The following is a 12,004-nucleotide window of genomic DNA, read 5'->3' as shown; positions in this document are numbered from 1 at the left end:
TGTGTTGCATAGTATACTGGTACTGGAAAAGTCCTAGAAAACCCACATGATAAGGTACCAGCATTTCAGGATTTTCAGTATGTAAAACTCACCTTTCCTCTCAAAAAATAGACACTCGCTATTGAAGATATGGAAAAACATCCTTTTGTAGACTTCACAAAACAAACCAACACATATTCGGAAGCTTAACAGGGGACAAACCCCAACCCCAGCCAATCCCCCCAACCCCACTATTGCTTCAATGCAATCAGGACTTCACAGGAGAACACCACCCAATTGCGTTAGCAGAATTGGGAATTCAGGGCCATCAACAGTTGCACCAGGGAGGCAAGAAATTGTGCAGAGTAAGAGGGAACCTTGAGTAAGACAGGGGGTTTTGTAGTTATCTGTTATTTGCTTAGTAACTGCTTTGGTACCAGTTCTGAGGTCTAAAAGCTGGTATTGACACCAATCCAATGGTAACCAGGACAGACATGCTAATTCACAGTTTGGTTTTTTGGCACACTGAGCTAATCAGAAATTGAGAATGGCAAAAAACAAAAATAGTTACTTTGTTTTAAACAAATTTTGAGAGTTGCTGCAGTAACTGCCAAAAGGTCTCTAAATGTTAATGTTCAAATCTAACAATAAGCTATGGTACTTACACCATGGTTATAAGCCTTTTTGGATTTGTCTGGATTCAAAATATTATTCTAACTTAAATTGGGCACCAGGAAATGAATCTAATAATTATCAATATAATAATTACCAACTATTGATAGTGAATGACTTGAAAAAAATACATTGTGATAACTTTTTTGGCCATATTGTCCAAGGTAACCGCAAGGGGGTGCCACTGAGTCCCAAACCGTAGACACAATAATGCCCAAACATAATAATTCCAGTTCGAATAAACGATATTTATTCACCTCTAACACCTTCCTTACAGAAACACCAATCACAATGTACAAATACAAATTCTCTCCTTCCACCTACTGACTAAGATTCAATTAAGTGAGACTGTGGGCTCTGTTTTTAATCTGACCCAGGAACTATTTCCAGTGTCAAGCCCAGGTCATCCAGAGCACCTCCAGGTTGTATGGAAACCAGGGTAGTCATCCCCTGGCACTGCCCCTGGTGGTATCCAAAGACCACGACAGGATTGCCTTTCCAGACTTCAGCTCCCATGCCACCCAGAAGGTGCCCTAATTGGGTTCAGCCCTAGGAACACTGCCACCTGTCATGTGGGGGAATGAACTGCTCCCAATATGCCTGTTCGCCCAGTCCATTCATTATAGCAATTATACCAACCTTATGTTTCAGCTCTACAAAGATCAGCTAGAGTGTTTACCTCTAATCTAACCGCTACAATAAGGGGGTCAAACTAAATTTTACATACTACATTTTTCCCCCATTTTATTTACACATTCTGGGTATGTGAATTTTTTAATCATTTTAATTGAAACATAATAGTTAGCTAAACAGCTACAGTCAGGTGTTTCACTTCATCTTAATCTACTCCAGCGCTTCCAATTTGAACCATGGCATGTCTCACACAGGATGTTATTTATATGAAAACCTAACCCATGCCAGATTCTGTGAACAGAGTTGTAAAATTGTACCTATCCTTAACTCAGAAAAGATAATGACAAGAATCAGCTTTTGTAAATAGACATATTCTGAATAATTTTACTATTCAATTATGCATATAGATAGATAGATAGATAGATAGATAGATAGATAGATAGATAGATAGATAGATAGATAGATAGATAGATAGATAGATAGATAGATAGATAGATACTTTATTAATCCCAATGGGAAAATCACATTCTCCAGCAGCACCATACTGATACAATAAATAATATTAAAGAGTGATAAAAATGCAGGTGAAAAACAGATAATAACTTTGTATAATGTTAAATGTTAACGTTTACCCCCCCGGGTGGAATTAAAGAGTCACATAGTTTGGGGGAGGAACGACCTCCTCAGTCTGTCAGTAGAGCAGGACAGTGACAGCAGTCTGTCGCTGAAGCTGCTCTTCTGTCTGGAGATGATACTATTTAGTGGATGCAGTGGATTCTCCATAATTGATAGGAGCCTGCTGAGCGCCCTTCGCTCTGCCACAGATGTTAAACTGTCCAGCTCCATGCCAACAATAGAGCCTGCCTTCCTCACCAGTTTGTCCAGGCGTGAGGCGTCTTTCTTCTTAATTTATTTAAATTTATTATTTAAAATTTATTTATTACCTTAATTTATTTAAACTTATTTCCCCATGGAAATGACATAATAATGTTTGAATTCATACTTTTTAATATTGCTATTAAGCAGTATTTCTTTCAGATACCAAATAGAAGGTGCCAGTAAATAAATTTAATATGTGCACATGGTAAGATAAATCAGGCAGTCCATGATGATCATATCATTCTTTAAAAACCATATGCTGAAATCCAACCCAAGCTAATAAAATCCCACCCACTGCCACAAAAGTAATTCAGTTCCTGCTGTCTAATTGTATAAAAACAATCACCACAAAAAGCATTAATGAATAGAAACTGCAACTGTATTTAAAAGCAAATATGTAGGTGACCATTTGATGAATGAAGAGTCACATATTCGATATGTACTGTATGCGTAACTGAGAGTTCTAGAAAAAGATGGTAACATGCAGCAAATATAACAGGTACTTTTATTTCAATGAACCATGTTAGCATCCAGAAATTACATTCACCTGATCACACAAAAAGGAATCCATATTTGACTGCAACATGCTTTATGACAGAAGTATCACACGATACTTTACATGTGCAAAGAATTACAGTTGCCCCAAAGAAATATAAACATAGCCGACAATATGTTTGTTATAAGAAAATGCTAAAACATATCACAAAGAGCAAAAGAATAAAAAATTACATTTTTTCATCAATTTTCACATATGGTTAATTCAGGCAGAAACATCCTGGGGGGATGGCGGAGTGGTGGCTCTGAGGCTAAGGATCTGCGCTGGTATCCCGAAGGTTGCCGGTTCGAATCCCCGTCACTGCCAAAAGAGATCCTACTCTGCTGGGCCCTTGAGCAAGGCCCTTAACCTGCAATTGCTCCAGGGGGCGCTGTACAATGGCTGACCCTGCGCTCTGACCCCAAGGGGTATGCGAAAAAACTAACAAACGCTGTTGTAAGTCGCTCTGGATAAGAGCGTCTGCTAAATGATGTAAATGTAAATGTTACAACCCATGCCAGCATCAATAGAGACAATCCAGAGACCACCCATGGAAAGGGCATCACAAGATGCACTCAAGAACACACCCACTCATTCTCATTCTCACTCACGTACACATTTATCCTAACAAACATAACTTTAGAATGAAAGATGGAAAACAGAACACCCAGGCAAAAACTCGCACAGAAAGGGAAAATAACAAAACAAACCCAGAGAGTGAAAATTCTGGGATTTAAAGTCAGTCTGCTCTCGCTGTAAGGATGTAGTGCTAATGACTGCACCATCATACAGCCCACTAACCTGACAAACAATAGGAAATGATGAATGAGCATTACATTTTAAATTTGCATACAGTAATCTGGTGAATTCTGAAGGCAAAGGAAGTGAAAAATGCTCAGCGTAGGCAAGGTTAGTTTCATTGTGGATTTTAAATGCCCTGAGAAATAACAAAATAAATATGATGCAACTAGCTAAACGCTAAATTTGTTACAAACAGAGGTCATTAGTGTCATCTTTGATCTACACTGTTGGAGATCTAATTCAGCTATAAATGAGCAACTTAAGTTTTTATAATGGTAAGACAATTAGATAATATTGAATTATCATATTAGACAGTGATGAAAACTAAAAGATGTGTTCCGCTTTAAGCTCATCATAAGATTATAAGACCTTTGTTTCCAGTGGCAAAGAGTTGGGAAGGATGGGACTACACTGACAGGGTACATTCAGGGTAGAAAAATCTATTGGGATGTAAACAAAAGGACTCCATGGTTGCCATCCCTTTCATTGTGTTATAAGGGTAATACGGTTGTGTGTGGTGTTGTTTTTTCTTTCTGAACAATTATTTTTGGTAATTAAAACAGGCACATTAACAGACAAAATGAAAAACAACCAGAAAACTGCAAGGGTTCATTTAAGGCACATTTCTTAAAACAATTTTGGAAACTCCTACTAAGGTCATTTGTAAAATACTATATATAAACATTTAAAATCTCACTTGCTGTAATGTTAAATACAGTGCCATGGTGACTAATATCCACTGAATGAGCTATTCTCAAATGTGTTCACGGTAGCCAAAACAGACTAAATAAAAGATAAAATTACAGACAGGATGGCCATGAATAACAAAGCTGTATTCTTTGAGACTTTACATAATTTTCACATTGTTACATAGAACTACTGTACCTGTGAAAACTGCAGTGAGACTGCATCAGGGATCACACTGCTACATAGCACAGTTTAAACAGTTACACAACATTATCAATCAGTACAGTGGAAAACTCCAGTTTGCCAGCTGCTAAATGAGCACAGCAATGGCAAGGCACACCTCCATTCTTCCCTACACCTTTGAAAATTTCTAAACATAAAAATGGCAAGAAGCAATCATGTTGTCTTTAAGGTTGATTTATCATCTGGGGGTACATTCCACTTCAGTCAAACTGATCAGTGTATTTCTGTTGTCACTTACCCAAAGCCTTACACAACACAATGTCCTATGTATATATATTACAAATAAAAGAGGAAAACGTAATTGTCTAGTAATCATAATGGACTAAATACAATTAAATGTTTTAGGTATAGTAAGGCTAAGTCGTATTTAGGACGGAAAACCTAATTCTTCATTTCCAAACAAGCATTTAAGTCAGAGCTAGACAAAACTCATTTTGGTTAGTGTGTTTGTTTCTGAGAATCAGAAACCATTTTAAGCTTGAGGTGGCATTTGTTTGTCCATTTTGTGCTATTTTTTTGCTATCCATGGATATACTCTGGCCTCCCATGACCCTGAGTTGTATTAAGCAGGGTTGGTAATGTTACAGCACCTGTTGTTAACTCCCAACTTCCCAAAGGCACAGGGACCCATGACGCTAACTGGCCTGGCTCCTGATGGGTTTCTTCCTATTCCAAGAAAGTACTCTAATGCAAGGGTCGCCAACCCTGGTCCTGGAGGACCATCATGACTGCAGGTTTTCATTCTAACCCTTTTCTTAATGAGTGACCTGTTTTTGTTGCTAATTAACTTATTTTGAACTAATTTTAATTGACTTGCTCTTGAAGACTCAGACCCCTAAATTGTTTCCTTTTCCATAATTAGCAGCCAAACAATAATGAGATACAAAATGAGCCAAAACAACTGGTGTCCACCATACAATATCTGAAAATAAAGAAAGATGAAGGTCTCAAGAATGCTAATCTGCTCAGGTCCCCAAAACATTTTAACAGTGCTCCTAGAGAGAGAAAATCAACAATTTCAGAAATGTTTGCTATTGCACAATCAGAGCAGCAACAAGCCATGGAATTAAAGAATGGGTTTAATTAACAACAATCGGCGCCTCATTAAGCAACTGGTTGGAGTGAAATTGGTTGGAGTTTGAGGCCCTGACTTAGTTGGTCTTCTGTTGGCTTCCTCACTTCATTTAGTTTCTGTTTGGGTGCCACTTAAGGAAACAAATGAAGCAATTCAGAGGAACAATGAAGAAATTCAGGGGAACAAATCTTAAACAAGCAATTCAATTAAAATTAATTCACATTAAGTTAGTTAGAGGCACAAACAGAGCATTCATTTAAAAAAGGGTTAGAATGAAAACCTGCAGCCATGGTGGTCCTCCATGACCGGAGTTGGTGACCCCTGCTCTAATGGAGCTGCATACTGAATATATTAGTCATAATTCAGGAAAATCTGCATACTTACATACATAGTACACATGGTAGAAATTACTGTGGTGCTAATTGTTCTTTTTACTTCTTTTTTTTCCTTTTCGGTACTTTTTTCACTGAACAGAACCAGCAAACATCTCTGATATCTCACTTTGCTAGAGAACATAGTTTCTAAGTTATGCTAAGAGCTGTTAATAACTGCTTCTACTTTGTCTTAGGTCCCACAGAGTTGTTGCTCTATTTTTTATTTCCAATGAGACGAGAATACTACAATGACAAAAAACAATCCAGTCACTTATAGACACTGTGTTGGGCAGTAATGCATAAGATACAATCATGTTATCTGCATGATGACGCACAATGTAACCCATAAGTGACTGTGACGTTCTCACAATGGCCTTGACGTACAGCTGTCATATATGGAAAAGGACACACCATACAAAGAAATTTTTTAATTTGTTCCAGGATTGTTTTGAAAAAGCAAGGTTAACAAAGTAGCCCTATTCTGCCTGGCTAGAGGAAAAGCAAATAATTCTACTCCTTGATAAACTACTACTACTACTATATTATTTAAAATAAACTCCATCCATGCATGCATCCATTTTTTAATCCAATTATTCAGTTCAGGGTCACAAGGAGTGTCTATCCAAGTAGCTTGGAGTACAAGGCAGAGACAACAATTAAACAGGATGCCAATCCATCAGACAGTCCATACACACACTCATACTGGTCCATTTAGAGCTGCCAGTTAACCTAACGTTAGAATGCTGAAGGAAGCCCATGTCCATATGGGTATAGAACTCCATAATGACAGCACCTAGGTCGGAAACTTGAGACAAGAACACTAAAAACTGTGAGGCAGCAGCACTAAGCACTGTGCCACCATCAAAAGATTCTACTGGGGTAAATTCTGGCTTTTTCTACGTATTTTTGTTTGTGATCACATTACAGTGTTAAAGTTGCTCGGTTTACGTCAGATCACTAGATTGGTAAAAAGCAGGTCACGTCTAATGTAGACGTCCCAGGGGATAGCAGACACTAACACACACTCTATTATTCATACTAGTATGAAATGTTTTGCCAAATACAGAGTGGCGGTGTAACTCAATTTACAACTGAACACAATCCTTAGCAATACGGTAAATCTGTACAGGGATTTCTGGGAAGGGGCAAAATAAAGGCAGAATAGCAATATAGAATTGTCTTAAACCTAAGGTTCGTTTATAGGCGCCGTCTGTTTGTGCCTGGGTGGAAAACACCTAACTCCATGATCGAGTATGCCTGCCAAAGCACGGCAGGTTTCAAAGAATTAGAGTTGCGGAGGCCATGCTAAAGCCAAGTTAAACCGATGTCTTGAGTCAGGACATTTAATACTTGGTGCACAGACGAAATAAATTAGTCTGAAGCCTGCTTCACTCTTAGGGCACACGATGGTTATGAACGAGCTGGAGAATTCATTCATTCAGATTGAGTGAATGAATCAATGAATGAATGGGCCGAGCACACGCGGCGCCATGGCTTCAGGCTGGTTGGCATCCTGTGCTCTTCTCAATGAACCGTCCAAAACGACAGCGCCTACAATTATTTTTTTTCTTTTTTATACAAATATACAGACACGCGGACTTGCAGCTGCTCGTCGGACTGAGGGGAGCCCAAAGTAACTCAAGGTAAACACTGAACCCCCATGATGACAGTAACGGATACCCGAAAGATAACAGCGCAGTAAACGCATGGGCTTGTTACCTACGAATTCCTCGACGTCTTCGTCGTCCTCCTCGCCGTTCTCTGAGTCGGTCTGCATGGGCTCCTCAGCGAAGATGACTGCCCGGGCCGCTCTAAACGCCGCCGCCGAGTTGTGCTCATTGCCAAACGGCGACCCTCCGCGGCTCTGGCTCTCCTTCAGTTTCGTGAAGTACTGCAGGGAAAACTCGAGCAGATCCCCCGGCTGATTCCTCAAAACCTCCACGGTAAAGCTTTGTAACAGCTCCGTCAGCCCTTCAGGGATTTCTATACTCATTCCTATAATCAATCTCCGGAGAAAAGGAGTGCGGATAGACGATACGGAGATGCGGGCGCCAGGCGTGGATGCGTCTCCAAAGTGCCCGGCCTAATTTTCCTTCTCTTTCTCTTTTCTTGGCGGGCAGGCGGCGGGAGTAGAGCGTTGTCTAAGCGCACCGAACGCCACGTTAGAGAGCACTCTTTCCCAGCTGCTTTCTCATGTTGAATCGTTTCCCCTCGCCTCTCCGTTCACCGAAAATGGCAGTGTAGCATCCCTCCACTGCTACAGGATGCCCACGCATGTGACCCGGGTTGCCATGGTAACCACACATCCAGGGATTGCGTCTGCGGACCGCGGCAGCGCTGCGGCTGGGAAGTGCGCTCAGGAGTAGCGAGAGCCGACAGAATATTGATTGTCGATTTCATACTAGACGCGTTTGACATTGTCGTCCTCACACATGTTGCCCAGCTCTAGTATTCCAGTTCTGTTTTACAGTATACTCGCACGGATCTTAAACTATTGTCTTTGTTAGATGCGTCAGTTTATGTGTGAATATTAGAAGAGCGCCCTTGCGTGCAAAGATGGGGTCCAGTGAAGTGCCAACCCGATGATGGGCACTGGCCGTACAAATAGTATTGGTAAGTGGCACTTGGAACTTAAAAGAAAGTAACCGGGGCTTTTGAAGTACTGTAAAAAAACTATTAGAGATAAACACAGGTCTCTTTGGAGCCAGGCTTTTCTATTAGGGTGGTTTGCGTATTACTCGGGCGTTTAACTATGATAGGGTCCCCCAAATTAATTTTGGCATAGTAAAGGAGCCAGAGAACAAGTACAGTACATGAATGTGGGAAGGACAAGTCGCCTTAGTACAACTTGGAGAGTAAGAGAGAAGACTTTGATTATTGGTGCGTGCACACTATTCATCTTATTATTCGCTGTTCTCAAAGAGGCACCACCTACTGACTGTGTAGTATATCGGGACACTGCGGTGATCTGATAGGTGCCACCTCTGCATGCAAGAGTGGTGTTTGGTGGTGGCAAATGGATCGACCGCCCCAGGCCCCGCCAAAAAGGGGGCCCAGCTTTTGAGGTCTGCGTGTCCTGTTCGAGCGGATTTGTAAAGTTTTATTCTCCAGTTATATTTTGATAAAGTACACATGTTATCTGGCATAAATTTAGCTGAATACTGTAATGAGAAAATCAGGTGTATGTTAACATTATTTTTTATTAAATTCGCGCACACGTTTATGCAGTCCACACATACCTGTAACAGCGTTTGAGTAACCGGCCCGCGTGGAGTTGGTCAGCCCTAGACCCTGCACACCCCGACGGCCGCCTCTGTCTGCATGGCATCAGATCTCAATCCAGACTCTCTTTATGCGTAGCGCCCGGCTGGTGGAATGAGCTGCAACTCATGCTTGGTGAATTTCAGTCTAATTGCTAACAGCTTTAGTAAGTTCTTGTAACTAAGGAAGTGTAAACTTGCATTTTGCTCGGCGCACCTTACTTGTGAAAATCAATTTTATAACCTTGTCCTGCAGACATTTGTTCCAAAACAGTCCCCCAGACTATGTTATTATGTTGACCTTTTTTTGTAAGTCACTTTGGAAGAAAACATCTGCTAAGAAAATAGATGTAAATGTAAATGGCAGGTTGACAAAGCACATGCAGATGTGTGATTAGTCAAAGCAGCTTGTTTCAACCAAAACCATGCTGGCAGTTGTTATGGAACTTCTGTACTAGGCTTTCCTTCTCTATAACAAATATGTGATGCACACATACAGTTGAACATTAAAACAGCTTTGATGTGGACAGGCCATCAATTCAGCTAAATTCTCCCAAATAACATCAAGTTAAGATTTAAAAATCCCTTTTCTTTGCATGAAAATAAAACTTTCTAACATTTTCCAGCATGTCCCAATGTTTCAGTTGAAGAATATATGTTAAAATAACAGCACTGTACTCATTTCTTTAATAATTTTAAACACTTTGGTCATGTCCTCTCTGAATTTCTGTTTCCTTAAACTGAAAATGTGCATCTCCTTCAAGCTTTCCTCATAGCTGATACCCGTCAATCTCAGAATCAGCCTAGCCCCTCTTCTCTGGACTTTCTGTAATGCTTCTAACTTTTTTTGGTGGTATGGAAACCAAAATGGTAGCCCTGGTGATGTGTCACTATACTATAGTGTTATATCTTAATCATAATCTCCCTTGAATTGTCCTCTGCACATTGTGATGTATAACCTATCATCATATTAGCCTTCTTGATCATTTCATGTTCATAGTGACAAGTCCACTGTGACTTTCAGATCCTTCTCTGTTTTCTTGTTTCAGACCTTCCATTATGCATCCAACAAATGATTTGTTGGAGGAACTTAATTCAGTTACATGTAAAATTTCCATATAAATTTACTGAGTGGTTTAAATTAGTTCTGTTACTCATACTTAATTAAACTGACAACTGTGAATGTAGAAAACATTATTAAACCACATTTCTGAATGTTACCAAACTTTAAATATGTTGATTGCACATTTGTGTACTGCATGATAATTTCTTATCAATTAAAGAAACCCAAAGAGCAAATATTTGTTTTTAGAAGTGTTATTTTCACATTTTAATTAAACTGATCACTAACCTCAACAGGTTGGCACAGTGGCGCAGTGTTAGCACTGCTGCCTCGCAGTAAAGAGACCTGGGCTCGCTTCCTGGGTCCTCCCAGCATGGATACTCCGGTTTCCTCCCACAGTCCAAAGACATGCAGGTTAGGTGCATTGGCGATCCTAAATTGTTCCCAGTGTGTGCTTGACGTGTGTGTGTGCCCTGCGGTGGGCTAGCGCCCTGCCCGGGATTTGTTCCTGCCTTGCGCCCTGTGTTGGCTGGGATTGGCTCCAGCAGACCCCCGTGACCCTGTGTTAGGATATAGCAGGTTGAACAATGACTGACTGACTAACCACACCATTATTATTATTAAATGGTATTGCCAAGTAGCCAATCACACTTAATGTATGTAAGTAACATATCAAATCACCTCTTGTTGCCAAATGTCTAGTAAGATGCCTAGCATCCTCTTGTTTGGAATAAGCTCAGCATTCATCTCACTAACTTGTCCAGCATCTCTGTGGAGGTCAGGAACAAGCAGTCAAAATGGAGGCTGTTTAAAATCTCAGTTGTGCAGTACGTATTGTGTGTAATTGTATATATAAAATTCTCTTGTGCCCGGTCCCTCTGGTAACTTCAATATTAATCAATAGACCTATAGCAACTCTAACAGTCTTTTATACTGCATTTCTTGTAGGAAGTGGCCAGCCATTTACAATACACAGATGAAACAGGGAGACGACTAGCAGACTGTTTCAAGAAACACGTTTGAGCCGTTAAAATTAACGACCTGTCAAAGCCTATTGTAGAACACTTCACATCTCTTGATCATTGCCACAATGGTCTTTCTGTTTGTGTTCCTTTAAAGGGCTTCAAAGTCACTTTTCAAAGAAAATCAGAAGATGCCAAGCTCATTCTCAGCCTGGGATCACATATTTCTAAACAGTAGGTTTAAAAATTTTCCAAGTTTTCATGACTAACTAACTTTTTAATCTTTCCCTTCATCCACCCTAATGGCAGAGTTTTCTCACTTACTCTCACCTTTTTTCCTTTCATCTACCTTCACTTTGTTCCCTTCTTTCTCTTTTATGTTAACTTTTCATTCTTTTTCATTTGCACTCCTGATGAATACTAAACATTGTGACCTTCAAATTTTTCCTTTTCATTGTGGAATTAACCTTTTACCTATTTTTCCATTGTATATACATGTCATGTGATGCATACTTTTTGTCTGTGCTCCTTTTGTTAGTATTGTATTATCGTCAGCTGTTCTGCGTAGATATGCAAGTAACAGTTTTGTTTTGTACTATGTACACATAACAGTACATTTCAACTTGAACCTGGAGGCAAGTATAAGGAGCAAGAGTTAAAAAGATGGATGGTGTCTGTCATGGCAACATGCCTAGGAATTGCATGTTAACATTAGCATTCCGGAAATTGTCTGGTTGCATGGAAAGCCTCATTCTTTAATTTTAGTAAGTGAGTCTCTGGATTAGACTGAAAAGCTAACGGATTAAGAAAGCAGCAGTTGTCAAGGTGGCTGAAATAATGT

At 39.9% G+C, this 12,004-nt stretch overlaps 1 protein-coding gene across 1 annotated transcript in view; it reads right to left on the bottom strand.

Moving 5' to 3' along the window:
* The window catches only part of LOC114646556 (cAMP-dependent protein kinase type II-beta regulatory subunit), an 81,396-nt gene extending 73,205 nt beyond the window's left edge, over window positions 1–8,191 (bottom strand). Inside the window, exon 1 of the mRNA XM_028794810.2 lies at window positions 7,598–8,191. Within this exon, the coding sequence (XP_028650643.2) occupies window positions 7,598–7,871 (274 nt within the window). The 5' untranslated portion in view covers window positions 7,872–8,191. The remainder of the gene's footprint in view (window positions 1–7,597) is intronic.
* Window positions 8,192–12,004: the final 3,813 nt, after the last annotated feature.

Source organism: Erpetoichthys calabaricus, chromosome 1 (assembly GCF_900747795.2).
Source record: "Erpetoichthys calabaricus chromosome 1, fErpCal1.3, whole genome shotgun sequence".
In the NCBI taxonomy this organism is placed as follows: domain Eukaryota; kingdom Metazoa; phylum Chordata; class Cladistia; order Polypteriformes; family Polypteridae; genus Erpetoichthys; species Erpetoichthys calabaricus.
The sequence above is the reverse complement of the archived record's forward strand: the minus strand, read 5'-3'. Positions and strand labels throughout refer to the sequence as shown.